At 45.5% G+C, this 24,162-nt stretch overlaps 1 protein-coding gene and 1 pseudogene across 1 annotated transcript in view; one reads left to right on the top strand and one right to left on the bottom strand.

The window, feature by feature from the left end:
- Window positions 1–884: 884 nt before the first annotated feature.
- LOC115318503 lies at window positions 885–1,464 on the top strand (annotated as a pseudogene).
- Window positions 1,465–2,772: 1,308 nt separating this feature from the next.
- The window catches only part of LOC121835093, a 64,170-nt gene continuing 42,780 nt past the window's right edge, over window positions 2,773–24,162 (bottom strand). The window contains exon 3 of the mRNA XM_042289032.1: window positions 2,773–2,793. Within this exon, the coding sequence (XP_042144966.1) occupies window positions 2,773–2,793 (21 nt within the window). The remainder of the gene's footprint in view (window positions 2,794–24,162) is intronic.

Genomic DNA, 24,162 nt, shown 5'->3' with positions numbered 1-24,162 from the left:
TGCATGGGAAACATTTGGATCGTTTATTTTTTTTTCACCGAACCTGCGACAGCAAACCACGTGACTGCTAATTGCCACTTTTCCGCGGGCTATCGCGGGCGCCCACTACAAAATCGTTTTCGCGCCGTAAATATAACTCAAATTTTTTTGTTAATTTTATTACATTCAGTTTTAACTCGGACAGTTTAAAATGATGTTGTTTTTAGTTTGCATATGTGTTTTAAGGCTACTTTTTTAATACCGGAGAAAAGCTCACCAGAGATTAGCTCCGTGGAAAACATTATATATACCCTATTCTGACCCTTTCTCTCCCACAAGGACGTTAGCTCACGGGACGCGAAAAAAACACGCATCTTGCAGAGCAGAGACCCAATGTTCCTCTGGGAGGCCAATGTTTGTTGCGCCATCTATGAAGTGCTCAGCAGAATTGTTCGTTGCGTGCTTGAGAAAACATGGCGGGAATCACCACGTCCACGTTTTTACGCTCGACAGCGGGGTAAGCCGTTTTTTCTTTTTTTTTTTTTTTCATAACGGTTTTATTTAAACCACTTGCGGCGCGGCATAAAGGTTTAATGCCTAGAGAACACGTGGACACCATTTTTAGAAAAATGTTGTCTTCATAGAAACGTTTGAAGCATGTTGAGTGGGGTGTCCAAGCACAGGGAGATCGGGTTCATGTGCTTGAATATTTTGAAGTCGGTGTCCACTGTAGAGCATTTTGGTTCTCGAAATTAAACGGGTGCGGACCGAAGCCTACAATAAACTTTGCTTTGTAACTTCAGGTTTATCCACCAAGAGGGCCGATGAAGTTTTGCAATCAATTTGCGCACGGGAAACCTCCGATATTTCGGACTCAGGGAACGAAGACGACGTGAAAAACGTGAATGATGTGTACGATTCCGACACCGAGGTGTATGCTGGTTCATTTACTGACAGTGACGACAACGACTCCATCTGCGCAGGCATTTCGCAAAGGCGCGTCTTATTGAAGGCGTTAGATTCGTCACCAGCAAACGATGTGCCTGTTCTCGAAACTGGGTGTGTATTTTCGGAAAATTTATCGGAATTCTCGGCTGTTGCTACTACAAGCAGTATGTAGATGAAAACATGCTTGACAAAATGGCTGAGAAAACAAGTTAAAGAATTTTGATGGAGCGTGGAACCATAGCTAAAGTCACTGGCCAGGAAGTGAAACAGTTTCTGGGTTGTTCAACGTTACGGGTATGATTGGCTATCCCAGATTACGATCTTTTTTTTTTTTTTTTTTTGAAGACGAGCTTGGCTGTTAGTTCAGTAGCTAACACCATGCCACGATATCGTTTTTTATTACTGCAAAGTAACTTGTGCTGCCAACTTGACGATGACTTCAGTGACGACGATAAGAAAAGGGAGAGGCTTTGGAAGGTTGTGCCTTTCGTAGAGATGATGCGAAAGAGCTGCTTGGGTTTGAAAATGCCCAACTGATTTTGTGTGCATGAGCAAATTATTTCCTTTTCAGGGCGCTGCCCCATGAAGAACTACATTCCTAACAAACCGAACCCTGTGGGACTAAAAATCTTCGCTCTCGCAGGAAAGGACGGGTTGATTTATTAGCATTAAAGGCAAGGAGACGTTTCCAGACGTTGGCCTTGGCGCATCAGGCAACTCAGCCGTGAAGCTTGTTGAGACAGTGCCTACGTGTTCAACACTTTACATTGACCGTTGGTTTTCTTCTGTCCGTTTGATGGATGATGTCACGACGAAGAATATTGTTGACACCTGCACTCTGATGAAGAACAGAATGCCAAAGGAGGCCCATTTCACGAATGCCAAGGATCTGTTGAAGAAATCCTTGGGCACTTCGGAAGAGCTGCTGGGACAAAACCGCACGCTTGCGTGTACAAAATGGGTCGACAAAATGCCAATTGTGATGCTATCGGCTGCCTTTGGGGTGGAACCTAAAGATGAGTGGAAAAGATGGTGCAAAAGGAGAAAAAATTTCTGGATGTCCCGCGCCCATCCGTCATCAAGAAACACAATGAAAATAAGGGTGGTGTGGGCTTAGGTGACTGAATGTTCACCCTTTATGCTCAGAGGAGCCGCACAAACAGGTGAACATTGCACACAATGCTTAACATATCTGATATTTCTTGCGTCCACAGCTGGCTTCAAAACAGAGCAGACAAAAAGGCAAAGAATTAAAAAAAAAAAAAAAAAAAACTTCTTGACTGCTTTGATTTCAAGATTTCTGTGGCTGAGGCATTGCTATTGCAGACGATGAGCCCACCTCCTCGAGGCGATGAAGACGCACGAATATCGCGGCAAGGAGGAGGCCTCTTCAAGGCGACGAAGACGACATAAACAACGCGCCAATAAAAAGGCGAAAAGCTCTACCATCGGAATATTTTCGCAAACAAGACGTACTTCATTTGCAAGTAAAGGACGACTTCAAAGTTGAGTAAGGTGCCAAAACGCTGGTTTCAGCATGAAGACACGCCGCCGCTATGCTTAGTGCGACGTGTACCTTTGCATACAAGTTGGCAGAAACTGCTTCTATGAATTTTCTGCGTGAGTAGAGTCGCAAAGCAATTAATTTTGCGAGTTAATTTACTAGTGTGAGGTGTGGAGAACTTACCAAACTTGCTTATGTTGTGTTTTAAGTGCTTCAAAAAAGAAAACTAATAAATTCTTCAATTCTCGTTTTCTGAAAATCGCATCCTCGAAGCAGTTATTTACTGGTTCTTTCCGAATACACAAAAATTTTAAAACATTTCTAATCATGCCTAAGGATGCCTAAGGATGCACCCAATGTCCCTGTAAACGGAGAAGCAATTAAATGTAGTTAGTCATTGCGCACATTAGAAATACATTTTGGGGGGTTTCGTGGAAACACAACTGTAAATATAGGGACTTCATCAAAGTTAGTTTATTGCGGCATTAGTGTCGGGTCTGAGGAGGATACCTTTCAGCGGATCCGGAGTATACAAGAGCTCACCACAATTCAGACAAACGTGGAAAAGTCACCATACCTTTAATTATTTTGCATACGTCGCTGTGGAAACGACAAAGGTCTCGGAACCATGGTTTAAAAAGTTTGGTTATTATCATCTTAGAGCGGGAATGAAACCAGGGCAGCAGTGTCTCCCATCGGTTGCCAAACAGGTTGCGACGCGCTCAACCGACCCTCTCGTGACGTACCCCATCGTGACGTGCGCTGTAATGGAAAGAAAGAGAGAAAGAGAGTAAACGTTTTATGGAATCACCAAGTCCGGTGCACGTGGTTACCACTCCTCGCCCAGCACGTTTTTAATGCACTGGACTAGGAGCAGCCGAATATGTGGTTCGTTGCCAGGAGGTGGGGTCACCCAGGGTGTCGAGTGTAGTTTTGGTGATGGGAGCAACTCTTCGGCATTTCCACAGTTGATGTTTCTTATTACGTTGGAGGCCGCAGTGTGTGCATGTGGCTACGTGTGGCGCGCCGCTAATATAGTGTTTGTGGTGTTCTGTGAATAGTGTGTTGGTTTGTGCGCGTTCGATAATTGTAGCGTCCTCTCTGCTAAATGCGCGTGACGGGTTTTAAGGGGTGTGACATTATCTCTACGTTCTTTTACTACGCGTGTTCTGAATTTGTGTAGTGCCTTTCTGTGGTCGTATGGGTCGTAGGTTGTAGGAAAGGGAGTTTAAGGGCCCGGTAGGTCGCTTCCTCGGGCGAGCTCGTCGGCTCTAACGTTCCCCTCAAATCCTGGGTGCCCAGGGACCCATTCGATAGCGACCATCCCTGAGGGGCGTTCTGTCGTGGTTTCGATAATGCGGTCATGATGTTCGGGGGTAGAATATTGTTTCTGATGTCTCTGACGGCTCCTTGGGTATCTGTTTGGATAGTGATGGCATTCTTCCCGGCGTGTGAGGCTATGGCTTCGGCTATTTAGTGCGGTTGGGGAAGGGGCGTTGGTGTGGTTCAGTGTGCTTTCGGTTCGGAGTCCTACAACAGCTGTTTGCCGCTTACGTGTTGCATTTGTAGCTTGCATCCGTGTAATAATATTTCGAGGTAATGTCCGTCGAATCACGGTTCCGCTCAATGCGTTTCTTTTGTTTGTCTCTTCTGCCTTGATTGCTTTCCGGGTTCATGTTTTCCGGAATGGGTTTAAATGCAATTCTGGGGATCCGGTCCGGCGGGGGTGGTTCTTCTGGGATTGAAGGTGATGGGAAGCTGTCGTATCCCATGCTTAAAATGAAAGCTCGGCTTTTTGTTTTGATGTTAAAGTCGTTGGTGCTCTGCGCACGGTGATTCTGAGTGTGTCGAAAGTCGTGTGTCGTTAAGGTTTTTAGGGGCGTGTATTGGGGTACACCAAGCGCGAGTCGGATCGGCTTTCGTTAAAGCGTTGCTAGTTTTTTAGTCTGTGCTTCGGTCAGGCTCATGTATGGTGGTGTGTACATGACTCTAGATGGAATCATGACTTCTATGGTAATTCGTGCAAAGCGCGTTCTCGTCTCTGCACTTTCGCGCTGCGCGCTCTAACGTCGGTACTCTAGTGTCGTGCACTCTATGAAGGGGCTCTCCCCCTTGGAAGTCAACATATGGTCGATTGTTTCTTGTCCAGCTCCGCTGGCGAGGGTAACTGCGGCAGGCTTGCCAGAGAGTGTGCTTGCCCAGAGGGAAAAAGACATGGCAACTTGCTATTCACTGAGACTCAGTCAGAATGAGGCCAAGAAAATTACAACTGAAAACCGTCGGCATGGCTATCATTCGCCAGAATGATAGCGATGACGACGGACGTCTGCGGCACATGCTCTATTCGATTCTGCAGCAAGCAGCAGCTTCTATGTTGCTCGGGTTCGTGCAATCGACGCTTCCATTGGAAAGGCATCGGCGTGGGTCAAGATGAATATGACTTGCTTAGGCAGAGTTGTAGGATAAACTACAAGTGCTCGGATTGTATCAGGCGCCGCCCGAATTTGCCGACGGTCCTGCTCAACCGTAACGATGCTTCGTCCGTCTTCTGAGTAAGATATCCTCAAAACTGGATGTCTTGACCGCCGAGGTTAAATGCATCAAGGTTGAAAATGGCTTTTTGCGCTCCGAACTCGGCCTGCTGAACAAGAGGGTGCTGGAACGTTTGCCTTTTCCTTCGAGACCTCACCCATTGTATTCACCTTCTGCCTCAGCAGAGGTTCTGAGGCCTTCTACGCTCGAGGCCACAAGCGCTGCCCCAACGTGCAGCAACTGGGCGGACTCCGAGTTTTCTGCCATTCCTGCAGGGGCTCCTGGTACCCAACGTGAGACTCGTTCTACTGCTCAGGCGAGCGGACCTGATGAATTCACGCTTCTGCAGCCAAAGCGACGTTCACTGGCTTTAACTGGAACTGGGAGGCCTGAGAAGGTACTAGCGGTACCCCGCCGACCGTCAACAAAGGCACTCTTTGCGACAGTGGAGCAATACGAGTAAGGCCAAGCGCGCTAGACTGCTTTTTGCTAAACTACGATTTTCAAGTGCGTACGCCCGTTCGCTGCCTTTCGTGCGCACTAAAGCACTCCAAAACGCGCCTCGAAGCACCCGCACCGCACCTATCACAAGTAGGGGCGACGATGTGATGGGGGGGGGGGGGGGGGGGGGAGCATTCGAGGAGGTTTGTCGGCGTCTGCTTTCGCGCGGCCGGCTGCATTTACTTCGCGGCCAGAGAACATTCAATAAAGGAATTGTATAGCGACAAATGGAATGATGTCTTTATTGAACCGAGCATCTGCTTGCTGTGCTTGCCGCAAGGGATCCGCCGTTTTTGGTTGACAGTGGCCAGGCGAAGCATCACCGATTCAAGCGGCGTCGGTTCCGATCGTTCGACGCTCCTGCTCACCTGTTAGCATTCGTTATCCACTTTCAAGTCTCTGGTAATCCTCACCACGTCTGTGCACGCACTTGGCGCAATTCACCGCACGGAACACCCATTCAACTGGCAATGGGACTGATCCCACTGGACGAGAGGCCGAGAACCGAACCGTCCGTGGCTGCTCCGGGGAGCCATGAAACGCCTCCATGTTTTTCACTCAAATAAGTAGACACACAAACGCGCGACTCCTTTAATTGGGTGGCGACACGCGCCACCTAATGGACAGCGCTCAAACTAAAAAAAAAAAAAGAAACCAACAGTCCTTCCTTCGAGCGCCTAGCCAGACATGCACGTATGTACATATTCCACACCGCACTTCACACATACGCGACATACAGACACCATAGGATGTTATACATGAACGCGTTCACAAGCAGCACAAGGTACAGCATAAGATATCGACACTTTTTTTTTCGTGAGATATTGACACTCTACATTTCAATGCACACGACCAGTCGACATCACCAGCTTATATAATGCTGTAATTTCTGTGACCGATTAGGATGGTGACCACTGACATATTTTGCATAAATACGAAAAGACTGTGCAACATTTACCCTGCATATATTAATTTCCTCTACTGCCCCTAGGAAAGTGCTCGTATCTCCAATGTCATCCATCGCAAAGGTGAACTGCAGGTTATAAATAAATTTGAATAGTCACTACACGTCACGTTTTGATCAGTTTCGTTTTCTCGATACCTTACACTTCAAGTATAGAGAAGCCTGTTTAATTAATTGTATCAAATTATCGAAACAAACTTCTTCAATCACAACTTTATAAACACAATGATGCATTTTCTTTTTTCTGTTTACATATTCGAATGACTTCAGCGGCGGTTGAGTGTGGCGTTGAATACACTGAGCACGCGCAGGCGATTCTAGCGAAGCCCGTCCACCGGTCCTCCCCGAAGCGTTGTTTCAGTTTTCTTCTTTTCGATACAATTGTTTCTGGTCAAGCGCGTGTCTTTTAAATATGCGTTCTACGCGCTCGCGCTCGCGCCAAGAGGACACTGCAGAATTGCCGCTTTCGGGCCCGTGCCTTTACGTGCAATGAACGCGAAGGACGTATGCTAATTTATTTAAACATTAAAGGCCCTGTCACATTGAGGAAACACGGCGGAAACATGAACAAAACATGTTTCTCAACAGTCGGGAAACATGTCGGCTGTCGGCTCTGTTGCCCGACAACCCTGTCACATTGAGGAAACAGCAACACAACATGGACGACAGCGACAATGTTGTCTCGGTGGCTGAGCTCTGGCAACGGAAACCTCGACAACTTGTGTCGGACGACACGTGTTGCCCATTTCGGTAGATGACCGAATTTTTTTTTTCAGCAACACGGCAACATCTATATTTTTCTGTACAGATAGTCGCACGAGAATACTTCAATAATAACGTCAAGCGTGAAGGGCAATTTCGAACGCGGCTTCTTGCGCGGCGGCAGCTGATCGTCAAAATCATCTGAATCGATGGCACAAAGAAGCACCCTGTCACACTGCGGAAACAGTCGGAGAACTTTGTCCTTCAACACGAGGAAAACATATTTTCGGGGACCCTGTCACATTGCGGAAACAGCAACAGTCCGGAAACATGTTGCTCTAGTCCGAAAACCATGTTTCCCAACTTGTTCTCCGACACTCGGGGAACATCCTGTCACACCGAGAAAGCGTGTTGGAAGAACACAAATTGCCTCCTCTCCTGCGCGCTGCCTCCCTCTCTCTCTCGCCCTCGTCTGCCCGGCCGGCTCGGCTAAGCTGCAAGCGCGAGCTCCGGGCTTTCAGCATCCCTGCCAAGCACGCGCGCTCGTGCAGTACAAGCACTGTTCTGGGCCAGATGCTCGCGCGGCTGCGTCTGGACCGAAGCTGAAACGAAGTATAGGCGGCCAGGCTCAGATCCGCTGGCTCCGCTCGCCCCTTGAATCGTTGCCATTTTGGATCGCCGTCTCATCGCCGTCGCTCTACCGTAGTCGATTCATCAGCCGCGCGAACCATCTCGTGTTCTCTGGATTTGGCGGTTGCGTTCTGCTACAGGGCTAGACCCTTGCAGGATGGCATACGCGCCGGCCACAGCAGCAGCTTCTGCCTTGGTGCTTCTTTGTGCCATCGATTCAGATGATTCTGACGATCAGCTGCCGCCGCGCAAGAAGCCGCGTTCAAAATGGCCCTTCACGCTTGACGTCAAATATTGAAGTATTCTCGTGGGACTATCTGTACAGAAAAATATAGATGTTGCCGTGTTGCTGAAAAAAAAATTCGCTCAGCCACCGAAATGGGCAACACGTGTCTTCCGACACAAGTTGTCGAGGTTTCCGTTGCCAAAAGCTGTCACACCGAGACAACACTGTCGCTGTCGTCCATGTTGTGTTGCTGTTTCCTCAATGTGGCAGGGTTGTCGGGCAACAGAGCCGACAGCCGACATGTTTCCCGACTGTTGAGAAACATGTTTTGTTCATGTTTCCGCCGTGTTTCCTCAATATGAAAGGGCCTCAAAGCAGAAGCTGCTGCTGTGGCCGGCGCGTATGCCATCGTGCAAGGGTCTAGCCCTGTAGCAGAACGCAACCGCCAAATCCAGAGAACACGAGATGGTTCGCGCGGCTGATGAACCGACTACGGTAGAGCGACGTCGATGAGACGGCGATCCAAATTGGCAAAGATTCAAGGGGCGAGCGGAGCCAGCGGATCTGAACCTAGCCGCCTATACTTCGTTTCAGCTTCGGTCCAGACGCAGCCGATGCTGCAAGCGCGAGTATCTGGCCCAGAACAGTGCTTGCACTGCACGGGCGCGCGTGCTTGGCAGGGATGCTGAAAGCCCGGAGCTCGCGCTTGTAGCTTAGCCGAGCCGGCCGGGCAGACGAGGGCGAGAGAGAGAGGGATGCAGCGCGCAGGAGAGGAGTCAATTTGTGTTCTTCCAACACGCTTTCTCGGTGTGACAGGATGTTCCCCGAGTGTCGGAGAACAAGTTGGGAAACATGGTTTTCGGACGACAGCAACATGTTTCCGGACTGTTGCTGTTTCCGCAATGTGACAGGGTCCCGGAAAACATGTTTTCCTCGTGTTGAAGGACAAAGTTCTCCGACTGTTTCCGCGGTGTGACAGGGCCTTAAAGAACGCCGAGAACATAGTTCTCTGCGCTGCACCTGCTGGCGTCTGCAGCAATACTTTTTCTGAAAAAAAAACTAAAACATATAGCACTTGTATGTTTGCCAACGCCTTATTTTTGGAACTTTTCTTCCAAACATTTATATAGGTACAAGGAACGCGTGCCAGAAGGCCTGAAATCCTTGTCCCCTTCAAAGTACTCCACCTGAGATGACACACACTCGTTTGAAGCATTTTTGTCTGAAGCAATTTTTATCGAGTATGCTCTATGAAATGTGCCAAATAAGCCAGTGAAGGTGAATCATATATCCCGAGGCAGAGAAATACTGAAATACACGGACATGATCCCTGATATCTGTGTATGTTCGTCCTGTCCGGCCTCAGTCGTGGCGTTTAATGGTTCATACTTCACTGCACTTGAAAGCAACAAAATTGGGTATGACAGGCGTGCAAGTCCGGCGGAACCGAGGAGGCCATTTGCAACTGATCTGCGTGCAGAACTGACTGATCACACCTTAATGAGAGCACGCTCTTTACTGAACTGCACAATAAAAGACGACAAGAGTATCTTGTCCGGGGAACAATCAAGTCAATTCACTCCTGTGCGCAGCTTCCTGTGCTTTTCTAGAGATTTGATTAAATTCCTCGAGCAAGACGCCAGCTGCCAGCTGTTTACTGCTGTACATGGTAAAACCTGCGACGGAACCAAAAAGGACAACCATGATAATTCTCATCTGCCTCGGGTTTTAGTAGGTGCCTACGAAGGTTGCCGGTACTCTTAGGCAATGTTTGTTTTCTGCCAGTTTAGGCGAACTGAGTCACACGCCTGTTTCGACCGGTTCAAATTCGAATAAATGGTAACCAACGCACAAAGAAAACAAGTTTCAAGTTCTTTTTAAGATTTTTGAAGTGACTTTTACTATTAAACGACTGCATGCACTTGACTGTTCAATTCAAGAGTTTATAAAACGTGACTACCCCATACTTCTCACCTGCCAACGGGTAGTAACGCTCAATGGCTCGAGCCCAGTGGGTTGTTAAGTAAGCCTGTGGGGTAGTTAGAGCCGTCAAAACGCATGATGACTAGGGGGGGTGCTCAATTTTTTTTTTAGAGTGTACCGTGTCTGATATTGAGGATCTTGTTACCCCGTTTTTAGACAACAAACCTGTTACCGTTACCAAGCTTCAGCTGAAATGTAACTCTTATTCCTGGTTTCACTTTTCGTGGGACCAGCCTGTGTTCAATAGTTTGAACCAGCCGGGACTCTGGCCTGAGGGCTCAATATTTCATAAGTTTTACTTAAAGCTAGACAGCTCGCGAGTATTTAGGCCTGAATGTGTAACAAGCGAAAATGTTTCGGACACGAGGTTTACTATTAAAATACCCGTGGCTTACGTACTAAGTCGGATGAGTTTATGTCGAAGATACTGCTGAGTTCTTCTGATATAATATGTTTGACGGAGACTTGGCCTTGTGCTGGCATTTCCAGTCTCAACTATTTATTGCCTAATTACGTTGTGTATCGACAAGACAGAGATTATGATACCACGGGAATGAAACTAAGGTAACGAGTGGGGTTCTTGTTGCGGTTAAATACGTAGTTCAGTCTCACCGAAGGAAGGATTTCGAATCTTATTTAGAATGCACCTGTCTTGAAATTCCTACGAGAATTGGTTTTAATAACTTAATTGAAATTTATTATTTCCCTCCCCTCTTTAATGAATCAAAGTTTATAGCATATTTCAAAGCCCTTCAAACAACCATAAACTTTTCCAAGTTTCGGGTTCCCGTTTATGGGTATTTTAATTTACCTGGAGTTAACTGGGCAACTGGTATCGCTTCCTGTACAACAAACGCGACTTCAAGGAAAGCGTCGTGTCTATTATATTTTGTAAATTTTTAAAACGTTTTCCTAGTATAATGGAATAGCGAATGCATGTGGTAATGTTCTTCACTTGTGCTTACCTAACTCCCCGCTTGAGTGAACAATGCCGGCTGATAACCCACTTGTGCCAGTTGATGTCTACCATCCGGGTTTTATAACAAAATTTTTCTTATCTTGCCCGCCACGTGCGAAAGGAAGTTCAGTGACTTTTTGTTATTCCCGGAGAAATTATCTTGGTTTATACAGATTCCTTGAACAGTACAACTGGTCGGAAGTCTTAAGTGAGGAAATAGTCGACTTAGCTACTGAAAGATTAAATTCCATTGTTAAAAACGCACTTAATGTCTTTGTTCCGAAATGGCTCTCATGCCCCTCCCATAATCCTAGCTGGTTTTCTAGAGATTTAAAGATTTCCTCACGAAAAAAGCTGCACTATCATCGATCATATAAAAAGACAGGAGTAGAGGTTTGGTATCAGAAGCTCAGTATTTATCGATGCCTGGTTAAACAACTGTATAAACAGGACAAACGTATCCACCTTAATGGCCTTGCAAATAGTTTGTCTAAAAATTATTTAAAAAAAATTTGGAGATAAGCGAAACAACGCCTTCGGGAATAGAATTAGGACATTTGCCTTCTTTATCAGCTGAAGTAGCACATCGTTTTGCTGACTTTTTTAGCTCCTGCTACTTGCCTCAGCAATAGAGTAATATTAATACCTTGGGTGTAGAATGTAATGACTTTTTGTGTTTATTTACTGTCGGCATTGAAGATATAATCGAAGCAATAAATCAAATGAAACCGAAATTTTCTACGGTTGTTGAGGGGATACACACTTTTATCATCAAAGGTTGCTCTGCTATATTTGCCCCTGTTCTGTGTCATATTGTCAACTTATCACTTAAATAAAAAAATTTTTCCTGAGCTCTGAAAGTTCGCCGTTGTTGTCCCTGTATTTAAAGGAGGTGATTCTTGTTCAGCTAGTAATTATCGTCCGGTGTCATTATCATGTGGACTTGCAAAGGCTTTTGAGAAAGTAGTTTATAAGCATTTTATTTTTACCTGAGCACGGTGATTTCTGATGAACAACATGGTTTTTTAAGAGTTAGGTCTGTAGAGTCCTATTTGTGTTCGTTTTTAAATTACACCGCACCAATAGTTACTAGTAGAGGTCAAGTTCACGTCATCCACCTAGACATGTCTAAAGCATTTGACTGCGTTAGGCATGACTTATTGTTGAGCAAGCTGGCCTCACATGGTTTCAGCCCGCATTTGTGTAGATGGTTCCATAGCTGCTTTTGTAATCGTCGCAATTTTGTTTGTGTCAATGGCATCTTCTCCGAGCAGTTTATTTCAACGTTCGGCGTGCCGCAGGGCTCAATTTTTGGCCCGCTTTTGTTACTCTTGATTTAAAGTGACATTGTTCATTCTGTTAGCAATGCTAACATCCTTCTGTTTGTTGACGATGTTATTTCTAAGTGTGAAGTCACTATCCGACTGCTCTCTTCTCCAAGGTGATCTACATCGAGTTTCAAGATGGTGTTTAGAAAACAGCTTGTTACTTAACCCCTTGGAATCCAAATCAATGGTGTTATTTAGGAAGCGTGATGTTATTTGTCTTGAATATTATCTGGATGGCGTATTAGTTCCTCCAGTCTCTCTTGTCAGGGACCTTGGAGTGTATATTGACAGCTCACTTTCTTTCAACAATCCTGTCTTCTCTACAGTAAATGCAGCGTTGAGGACGTTAGAAATAGTTCCAAGAATTTGTCGTCAATTTTTAGCTCCCTGTTGCTTGCTACTCTTCTTTAAGTCTCTAGTTCGATAGCGACTGGAATTTGCCTCAGTCATTTGGAATTCATTGACTCTGTCGCCAGAGCCAGCTATTGAAATTGTGCAAAGACGAGTGGCAAGAATTTTACATGACGGCTACATTGGAAGCAGACGTTTACATCACTACGAAACATTGCTTCGTAAATATTTGCTGCATAAAGTGGCATTGAAAAGGCAGTACAGAAATTTTCTATTCTTTCACAAAGTGGTTCATGGCAGGGTAAATTCGATGGCTTTATTACAAACTATTGAGTTTTATGTTCCCTCTCGCCCGAGCCGAAATATTTCAACTTTTTATCAATCTTGCTTGTCCGCTGTAACCCATTCTCAATGTTCTCAATGATACAAATTGCTGATGTTATAAAAAAATTTAACCTCGACATCTTTTCATCTACTCATAAGTTTATCTTTGATCTACGTGAATGGATGTCTGCGAACTAATCAATAATCAATTTTTGCACTATGATAATGCTGCATGACTTTCATTGATTTAACTTTGTTGTTTCCTGTGTTTTTTAGGTTTTGCTTCATGTAAGTTTAATGCACCACATTGTAAACCGAAAGGTTGTTTATGGGCACGAGAGAAATAAAGCAATTTATTGCTATTAGTATTACTCTTATTATTAAACCAATACAGATTAAAAGAGAGTGTCAAAAAAAAAAAGACATGGAAGAAATATTTACAAAGTAAACAGAAAAAATACCATTTTCAGGACGTCACATATAGAGAAACAAGGAAGACTAAGTAAAGAATAATGATGAAGTGAGGAAGAAAACGACTAAGGGAAGTAAAAATGAGGAAAAGGGGGAACAAATAAGGAGACGCCCTTTCGCGACTCATTTGCTTGCCTTAACAAAACCAGCATGCGAACAGTCTTGCTTTCTTTGCGTATACAACCATCTTGGGTGTTTACCCTACGACAAAATAGAAAAGAATGATGGCGCACGTCTCGCCCTGTCTCGCGACCAGCGTACGCACGCAATGAGTGAACGACATGGGAATGCTCTTACGAGACTCACCGAACCAGCAAGTTCGCGGACATTGATGTGTCCGGCGACGGTGACAGCGGCTAAGGCGAGACTGTGTTGCCACCGAGGAATGCTCTCCCAAAGATCCTTTGGTCTGGCATGCATAATCTCTACTCCGTTTCGGCCTAAGTTGTCAAAGAGAGGACGTCATGGTTCCCTCGAGTGAGCCAGAGTAAAGGAGGAAAGAACTTCACGGGCTTCCACGGGAGGAGCGGATTCTGACAATACGCTGTCATGTGTCTCATGGCTGGGATCTTATTGGCTGGTATGAATTGCGACTTTAGTCGTATGCCAAGTTATGCTAAAAGGGAGTATGACTTGCCTACTGTGCAATCTGGAGGTCTGGGATAGGGTTCGTAGCCAAGTGGTTTGTGCCTGTCTCAAGGGCAGGTGATTCGTAGCGTGCACGTCCTTCAGGTGAGAGCTGTCACCACCCTATTGAAAAAGACGTTATTTGATGCCCACAAGGGTTTCCTGAGAGGTATATAAAATATCCTGAAATGTGTAATGAGCTTACAAGGCCCTTCTAGAAGGCCTGTGAGGCCGATTAAGATAATTTTTGAGAGGTGTGCGTTCCTTCAGAATCGTTCTAAAAGGTATGTGTGGTCTTTCAAGAACGTTTTAAAAGATATATGTAGCTTTTCAGGGTCGGTTTAAAAGGTCTGTAGTACACATCGGTGACACGAGTGGGTAAACCTGTTGTGTCGCTATGTTTATTTGTTCATCGTGTAGACGCAGAAGGAAGCGAATATTGCTTTGATCGAGACTCATTGAGCGCTAATGATGTCCACACCCAGACAGCGCAAAGACATCCTTGGGATATCCTCAGGATCTCCAAGTAAGGATGTTTGGACATACTGAGGTACACCTCGACACCTATGCAGTCCAACTAAGATTCATGTGTCCGGACAGCGTACAATTTGTAAGTGTTCTCTGGATGGTGCCTCACGTCTTTTTTCGTGCATTCTCAGAACGTTCGCCAACCATTATTTGTGTATTACTCGGAGCTATCGTATGAACAGGTAACAGGAATTAGTGATAGGATTAACTTAAATGTGGTTCGTTCCTGCACTAAAAGAATAAACTACTGTATTTGCAGCACTACAAATACAGCGGTTTGGGCTTTTTGTGCAGCCAAGAATCACGTTTAAATTAATCTAATCTCCGAATCTCGTTACATGCTTATACAATTAATGCTTTATGGCAGCACTTAACATATATCGAGAGCTGCCATAAAGCAGTGGTTGTACGATATGCTATTGTGTAGACATTTTCTGTGCAGTGATAAAACAAAACTGCTCTGTATTCAAAGTAATCGGTGAATACCATGTGTCATCAGCTCTTAACATTAGCAAGAAAAACTGAAAACTTTGAAATATAAACTTTATTTTCAGAAGATACATAGGTTGACATGTAAGAACGCTGTGAGGAAGTAAACAAAAGAAACTAGAACATGTAAAGATAAACTAAATGTACGAGGAACATCAGGTGCTAATGGTGGACTTGAATAAACTAGAAAAAGGGACAAGAGCGCACGCACGGTGGTGGAAATCTATCATGTACAGCTTCGATCAACAGAAACGCAAACGACGGAGTGACAAGCCCCCTCCCTCGTTGTGACTCCACTCCATTTTTACAATTTTTGGGTTATGATCTGATTAGTCGAAGCCGGCGTCCCTGAATCACGAGATATAATTTGTTTTTTGGTAGTGTGTATAGTTTTGTAGATATCGCGAATCCAAGTATCGTTCCGGCGGCACGGCGAAACCGAAACTACCGGTTGAAGCAGCTTGGCAACACTGATTCTAGTGGCGCGTCGTTGGCATGACCTCCCGCGCTTCTGAGCCGACGCGCCGACAAGGTCGGCTCAATCGCACGTGGAGTTTCAAAACAGAAGGTTAGATGCACATTTTCTTTCTTTACCGCTTTACTTTGTTAATATGCACCAAATGTAGTAAGTGTTAGTGTGTATTTATAAATTTGCCGGCCGAAAAGCGAATCCGACTGCTATAAATATGACGCGGTCGGTGCCGGCGCAGCGTGACTATTTGTTTTTTGCTCGCGGACCGAGAGAAAACGAAATAATGGGAGATAGATGGACAGATCTATCCACAAGTGGTCTAAGTTGCTAAGCTAAGGTGCCTTTATGTGCACGCTAGTTAGATCAGCCGCGACCCGCTGCGTCCGGCCGATCGTGCTGGAGCAGCCGGCGGACGGTACGCGAACAGCGATGGCACTGCATCGTTCTTTAAAGACGCCTGTTTCGTGGAGAAACCCGCAACAGTCAGCAGCCGCAGATCCCGTGTATAGGTGTCTGACGTAAAGTGCTGGGAGAAGAGCTTCGCGTTGGAGCTTGGAGTCAGCGGTCTTCCGAAGACTATCCGGCGAACGGCACCGACCCACACCTTGTGCCTCTTCCGGTCTCTTAAGAACTGGTGGAACCGCAGCTCCGGGTTGCGCACCGGGTTGTTGGTGCGCACCGGGTTGTTGGTGCAAACCGGGTTGTTGGTGCAACCCAGAGCACTACAAATCCTGCTCGACATTGCCCAACGCGAGTCCGGCGAGTCTCTCCGGCTCCACGACGCGCGCGTGAGCGAGCGGCACCGCTTCGCTCTCTTCCGCGCTATCGCTGAAGCAATGCTGGAGTTGAAGGAACTGCCTGGAGGCTAATAAAAATAGGGAAACACAAAATATATGGTAAACACCTCGTGCCGTCAGCAGAATCGCAGAATGCCACGGGAAACGAAGCGCTCGCGGCGTCCGTACGAGAGCGTAGGACTAGAACTACGTCATTGCCCAGTGTTGCTTCACTAGCTCACCCGGTGCCAGCGTTGCTCACCCGCTTTCGGGCCGCTAACCGAGCCGGGAGAAAATTTTTAATATTGGTTTTAATCGGTAACGCGGCGTCGGTTTGACGTGATATTTTGGGTATGACCGAATTTTGACCTCCTAAAGCGATATCAGTCATTTCGATAGGGTCGACTTTTTGAGTGGAGTTGCCCTTTAAGGCCACGGTCCCACTGAATGTGGCAGTTTAGGTACTTTTTGGCAGCTCATTACTCATCTCCTTTTAAATACTGTTTTGTGGGATTGATGTCATACGAAAGGCAATGCAATCCTCTTTCATTTGATATTATGTATGTGTTGGTTTTTACTTTTCATGCGCATTTGTAGCGTTGCGAATATGATGGCGCGGACCCTCACTTGCTACACTAGCTCATGTTTTATGAACGATTCATTAAAGATAACACGGTTCCAATATAGCAGTTTTGTTAAGATGATGTCGGAGAAGAATGTGACGATACATTTTTTTGGTATTTGCACTACTTTGTTTTTTTCATCCCTCCAAATATTGCCCTAAAATCGACATTTTTCAGCACAAATATGTTTCTAATCACACACGCTAGGGCAATGAAATTAGCTACAGATGTAGTGCTTATAATTGGTAATATGCAGAAAAAAATTTAATGTTCTGTAAAAGTTTTTTGTTTAGATATTTTATATCAAATATAGCACTTGTTGTGCTTCGAGTCATTGTACTTCAAATGCCACTGAGGAAATAATTAAACTATGATAAAATCTTTTATAACATCTACAGCTACAGTGGTTGCCTAAGAGGTGGACGATGGCGTTTTTTTTTCATTTTCAAAGTCATAACGTTTCAGGAGCGTTCCAAACTCACCTGTTTTGAGGCATATCTTTTTTGGACATCAAACAGATTTATTGGCATCTAATAATATTTATTGTTTGGAATCGATATACATTGCGATGTATTAAATTTTCACAACGATCTTGCTTTGGTTTCTTAATAAGTGCAGAGCCTAGCTAATTTTAAAAACAATTAAAAACTGTTTGGGTGTTTTGTTGCGCTACCTGGCGGATGGCAGACAAACTGCTGATTTCCAATGTTCAAAAAATTTCCGAGGGCGGCGTTGCCTTCTGTATCATAATCAATCTCCGTGTCTTTTTACCCTCATATTTAAAAACTATATCGCAAGATTTACTATCGATAACTGAATGGTTTAAGTACTGGGTCAGTCTAATAAATCTAAGACAAATAATTACACAAGCGTAGCGTGATATAATGTGTTCAATATTCGATATGATTGAAATCAATAAACAATGAAGACGAAGAGGAAAAGAATACACCCGAGCAGAGCCGTTTATACTGAGAGAGTTCGGCCAATGGGCGGAGCTTGTTGCCCTCCAGAACGAGCGGATTTCACGATAACACAAAATGGCGTTACTTCTTTGTCGTCTTTATTGCCGAGAAATCGCATAAAGTTTCAATGAGCCTGGGCCCCAAAATGGCGGACGGAAGCAGTCATTCCCCGGTTGTCAGACTACGCTGCTGTGGTTGCCAGGCTGTCGAAATCTCCTTAAGAAGGCCAAACTCTCTCAGTATAAACGGCTCTGCACCTGAGTTCACTTTATGCCTAGCGTCACTAAATGAGCTTTAAAGAATCGGCACTCCGTTCCCCAAAATTGTTTTGGGCGCCGCCATTTTGGGTCTTACTCAGAGCAAACGCAAATGCCGATCATCATGATCCAAAAGTACGACTTTCTTAGCATTAGATGCGGTGCTAGGAAGCTGATGAAATATTGGAGTGCTCTGTCGCGGGTTGTTTAAATATTTGTGAGGGATGGAAAAGCGTTTCCTGTGATTTTAGGTAAAGCTTCATATAACTAGCAACCATGATTTTAAGCCACAATATGGTCAAGTGTCGTTACTCTGAACCGTAGCTGATTTACTGGCACAAGCGGGAACAATGAAGAAGAGGCAGGTGTCAAAAGGTGGTGGCTTGTGGAATCCACGGGGCTTACGTCATGGCCCCTCAGGTATTACAAGCCTCTTGAACAAGAGCATGAATAGTGTCATTAAATAAGCTACGCTTTAGAGTAGCGACAATTGGCCTTATTGTGGCTTAAAATCATGGTTGCCAGTTATTTGAAGCTTTATCTGAAATCACAAGAAACGCTTCTCCGTCAAAGCAAAGCAACATTACATGAGCTTCCTAACACCGAATCTAATGCTGAGGATGTCGCACTTTTGAATCATGACGATCGGCAGTTGCGCCTGCTCTACACAAGCACCAAAATTGTAAAGAATAAAGAAATACGCCAACCAAAAAGTCGAAAAATTGTCCCAACGTTTCGAAACAGTTCGTTTCTTCCTCAGGGGCGACTAAACGGGATAATAGCTTCTTTGTCTTTCTTAGAACTGGCTATCTCTTCTTCTTCATTCTCGATTGCTGGTTGTCTTCGTTTCGCCTGCGCCGTCTTGATTGTATCTCGTAACCCATGAACATATAAACTGGGTAAGGTGCCTAGAGACCTATTGATGTTATTTGCGGTGTTTTGAATATGCCAGGATTCTATCAGCTGTCTTCTGCGTAGGTTCGTCTCAGTACCCAGAATGCTTGCATCTTCAAATCCGATACGGTGGTCATTAACTTCACAGTGCTCCGCCAGAGCACTGCGTTCGCGGTCGAAGTTGCGTACGTCATTTTTGTGTTGACGGAGCCGTTCTTGGAAGTTTTTAGTTTCTCCAATGTAGGAGGCGGGGCACTGGGTGCAGGATATTTGGTAAATTACACCCTGGGCCCTTTCCTTGGGTGGACGACTTTTTGGCCGAGGTAGAAAACGCCCGAGTGTGGTCACAGGTTTATGGGCCACGGTGACGTGTTCTTTTGCAAAAATCCTGGATAGTGTTTCACTTATCCCTTTTGTGTAGGGTATGCTGATGCGTGCAATCGGTTTAGGACGTGCAGTCCCAGTAGGTTGCCCGTCTCGGCGACTGCGGTTTACACGGTGAGTGATCTGGCGAATGAAGTTACCTGTGTATCCATTATTTTTTAGATCACGGGTGATCGCTTGCTCCTCTTTCCTTTTGTCTGTTGCAGATGAACATATATTCTTTGCCCTCATTAGAAGTGTCGAAACTACTGACGCTTTGTGACTTAGCGGGTGGTTTGAATCAAATGGGAGGTATCGTCCCGCGTGCGTAGGCTTCCTATACACTGTAAAATTCAGTGCCTCACCCTGTCTTTTGATTAGCACGTCAAGGAAAGGTAAACAGCCGTGCATTTCGTGCTCCACCGTGAATTGGATGGCTGGTTCAATGGAGTTCAAGTGAGCCAGGAAGTTGTCCACTTCTGACGCTTGCATGATACAGAAGCAGTCGTCGACGCACCGCAGGAATATTTGGGGCTTGGGGTTGAATGATTGTAGCGCCTTGTGCTCAATCGCTTCCATTGCCAGGTTGGCCATTGTGACTGAGATGGAAGCGCCCATTGCCGTTCCGCTGGTCTGTTGGTAGAACTCCCCCTTGAAGGTGAAGTAGGTGTTCGAGAGACAAAACTCAAGTAGGCGACATAGCTCATCCCTGCTGAGGCATGTCCGGGTGTCCAGGTCCTCGTCTTTCTCGAGGGCTTCCCTGGTTGCAGCGATGGCCAAGGGAACGGGAACATTCGTAAAAAGGGAAATGACGTCGAATGACACCAGGCACTCGTCATGGCTGACCTTTATCTGTGATATGCGTTCCACGAACTCACACGAGTTTCGTATGTATGTTGTAGTATTTCCAGTGAGAGGAGATAGAACTCGGTGGAGATAGTCGCATAATGCTCTGAGTGGTGATGTTGTGAAATCTACGATAGGTCTCAGGGGAACGTCAGGTTTATGAATCTTGGGGAGTCCGTAGAATCCCGGTGCGAATCCATTTCTGCAGATGAGGCGCAGGTAAAGGTTCTTCGATTCTGGGTGTTCTTTGAAAATGAGCGCCAGGGTCCTGTTCAAGTTTCTCTGTATTGCTGATGTTGGGTCTCGTTTGAGTTTCTTGTAAGCCGAGCAGTCAAGAAGCTGGTTGGCTTTATCTTCATAGGTATCCCGGTCAAGGACGACGGTTGAGTTACCCTTGTCTGCTGGCAAAATTACAATGTTTTTGTCATCCCTGAGCCTTCGGAGTGCTGTACATTCTTCTTTCGGAAGGTTATGAGGTCGATATCGTGTAGACTTCGACAGGACGCCAATGGCTTTCATACGGACGCCTTCTCGTGCCCTGGGCCTGTACCCAGTGCCCCGCCTCCTACATTGGAGAAACTAAAAACTTTCAAGAACGGCTCCGTCAACACAAAAATGACGTACGCAACTTCGACCGCGAACGCAGTGCTCTGGGGGAGCACTTTGAAGTTAATGACCACCGTATCGGATTTGAAGATGCAAGCATTCTGGGTACTGAGACGAACCTACGCAGAAGACAGCTGATAGAATCCTGGCATATTCAAAACACCGCAAATAACATCAATAGGTCTCTAGGCACCTTACCCACTTTATATGTTCATGGGTTACGAGATACAATCAAGACGGCGCAGGCGAAACGAAGACAACCAGCAATCGACAATGAAGAAGAAGAGATAGCCAGTTCAAAGAAAGACAAAGAAGCTATTATCCCGTTTAGTCGCCCCTGAGGAAGAAACGAACTGTTTCGAAACGTTGGGACAATTTTTCGACTTTTTGGTTGGCGTATTTCTTTATTCTTTACATTTAAATTCTCCCAACCAGGCAGATATCTGCCAAACATGTTTACCTTCAAGCACCAAAATTGCGGCGTTCACAACATTGTCGGGGAAGAGAGTGCCGATTCTCTAAGCGCAGCTCCTTTATTGGCTCTAGTTCCCGCGAAACTCCTTTTTTCCTGACTGAAACTGAAAGTAAATATCAATAATACACATTATTATAGCTTGTTTAGTTGTAACCAAATACACATAATGAGAGGAGGAAGCGGGCGGGTAGGAGAAACGCGGGTTTTATGTGCGACCGTTCTAACCGTCTCAAAAGAGAGAATGCACGAGCTTGCGCTGGTTTAAAAAAAAGGCACCCAAAGAAAAGATGCGGCACGCTGTGTTCTTTGTTATTATGCGTCTAATTGCAAATTGTTGTGTGTATCGTTTATACAGCCAGAAGTTAGTCTGCTTTAGTGGGCGTCTGGTGTATCAGCTGTAGATGAGCAATTTAGCCAGTGCGGTACAACTGCAAACCTGGGGTCTTTAACGTGCACCACGCAGTAGTGATACACGACCGCACGCCGGTACGATGCTCTTCCAGATCAAAACGGGCAGGGGCGGGGTGGGTTCTGCAGCGCGAGCTTTCGCTCCAAGTGCTCCGAGCTGGTGTGCGCTAGACCATGCACTCGGCCACCGACCCCCCCCCCCCCCCCTTGTGCGTCTAATTTATATACAGGTATAAGTATTTGAAGATCGACGATGGACGTCGATCGTCTCGAGGTAATGTAACGTAATAACATTATATACATAATAAATTTGTTGAAGGACTGAACGACTAAATTTTTCAATTCTTGGATTGTAATATGGCGGTAGCCTACTGTACTTACTGTTGATGAAGAGCAGTATGAGGTGACGAGGTAATGTTTAAATGATGAGGCTCAATAAGGACGACGACATTGGTAGGTGTCGAACCACAACGTACACAGCCAGACTTGTTTTAAGTATCGTGTATCCAAAGACTTTCTTCACCCGCAACAGTATATGGTAGAATCAATGAGGATGCTGCTTTGCAACTGTACCTGGAACAGGAAAACTGCGCTGTGCAGAAGTGCGGCTTATTCGTTAATATGACGGACGTATTTCTAGCAGCATTCCCTGATTGGCTACTTGGAACAAATGGCCTCGTTGACGTAAAGTGTCCCCGTTCCAGAAGATTCTTGAAGCGTACTTAAACCGCAAAGGAGTATGAGGCGAAAAATAAGAAAAAGGGGCCTGGTGTGAAATGTCCAAATCACCACCATAGCTTCTACTTTTAAATACAACGGCAGTTACAGAATACCCAAAAAGAGTTTTGTGGTTTAGTTATATTTACACTTAAGGGCATTGATATCCAACGTATTTAGAGAGATGACACTTCCTGGTCAACCAACATAGGGCCTTTTCTATTCAAGTTTTACATGGAAGGCCCGACTTCCGCTGAAATTCCTCACGTAGACGAGTTGTCCGACCAAATAAACTGCCATTACTCCCAATCTGGGAATCTCGATCTTTGTTCGTAATCCATAGTATCATGAGATCGAGGGGTGTGGCTCTTCGTCCGCCGAATATTGCTTCGGCGGGTTTTTTCCGTGTAAGATGAGACCGTCGCGTCCAGCCGGAACAGGAACCTGGCGATTCTTCACTGAACTGCTTCTTCCGTAAGCTTCGAACGGGCTTTTTTTTTTTCGTTTCGCACACCATCTGTTCTGCTTGCCCGTTAGTTGCAGGATGGTATGGTGCACTAATGTTATGCCTGCATGATTCCGGGTTTTTTTTTTTTTTTCTCAAAAACTTGTTTATTTTATTTAAAGCAAGATTTGGCGTGTTATCAGAGAAAAGTATTTTCGGTAGGGCAAAAGTAGGTAAAAGAGACCATTGAACGTCAATGACATTTTTGGACGTCGTGGCAGGCATCGTGTAAACTTCCAGCCACTTAGAGTACGCATCGCCCATGACTCCGCAGATGTGGATACGTTTCGCCACCCACCGACTGAATAGTGGATCGTCTTCAGATTACAGTTCATGATGGCGTTGGACTCAAGGAAAACTTCGAGTCTTTCCGCAAAGTTAGCCCATGTGCCAGGACTTTTGTCGAAAGCGGTAAGTGTTCGAAACGTCGACAACGTCGGTAGCCACGTGTTGTGCTTGACACTAAACACTTACCATTCGCTGAGAAAAAACTTGCTTGTTCGTCTGCCATGAGTCGTCCGATATCAGGTCATCTCCGCAACACCATCTCCCGACAAAACTGGTCTTCATTGTCCGCATGTCCATAGTTAGCAATCACGTCAACTTATAAATTCCCCAACGCTCATAACTTGCCGTCGCTAAACGCCGTTCATTCATAGCGGCTTCATTGCAAATAAACGTCTTCCTATTTCTTCTGATAGTTTTCATCATATTTCTCCTAAGCTGTACTTACAACATTATGTATGTCGGTACTTCCGAAAATATTGCAACGGCGTTTGTTTTCTGGGAACCCTATAATGTAACAGCCTTTACAACATCTTCCGGACCCCGTGAAACATAATATTTCGTGACCTTTTTTTAGTCGTCATTAAAATGGTGAGGTAAGTACCGTAAATCGCGAAGCAGTTTACTTGACGTCCGCTTCTACTGGTGCCTTGGAAGATTGAGTCTACTTAGCGTGCATTCCTGCAGAGGAAATTTCCATTGGTAGAATATTGACACGTCAATCAACATTTGATTCCTTCTTGGTAAGATTTATTGCGAAAGCCCGTATACAACCGCCGAGCCGCATGTCCCTCTATCAGAGAACAATTTATACCCAGCCTGACATTCTCGCATACATCCGTTTGATGAGCCACGCTACTTGAGCTAGCTGAGCACAGCTGGCAGCGGCGCGAGCAAGGTCACGAGGGGAACGTGATGGTGCTCGAGC

Source organism: Ixodes scapularis, unplaced genomic scaffold (genome assembly GCF_016920785.2).
Source record: "Ixodes scapularis isolate PalLabHiFi unplaced genomic scaffold, ASM1692078v2 PGA_scaffold11__112_contigs__length_91849675, whole genome shotgun sequence".
NCBI lineage: Eukaryota > Metazoa > Arthropoda > Arachnida > Ixodida > Ixodidae > Ixodes > Ixodes scapularis.
The sequence above is the reverse complement of the archived record's forward strand: the minus strand, read 5'-3'. Positions and strand labels throughout refer to the sequence as shown.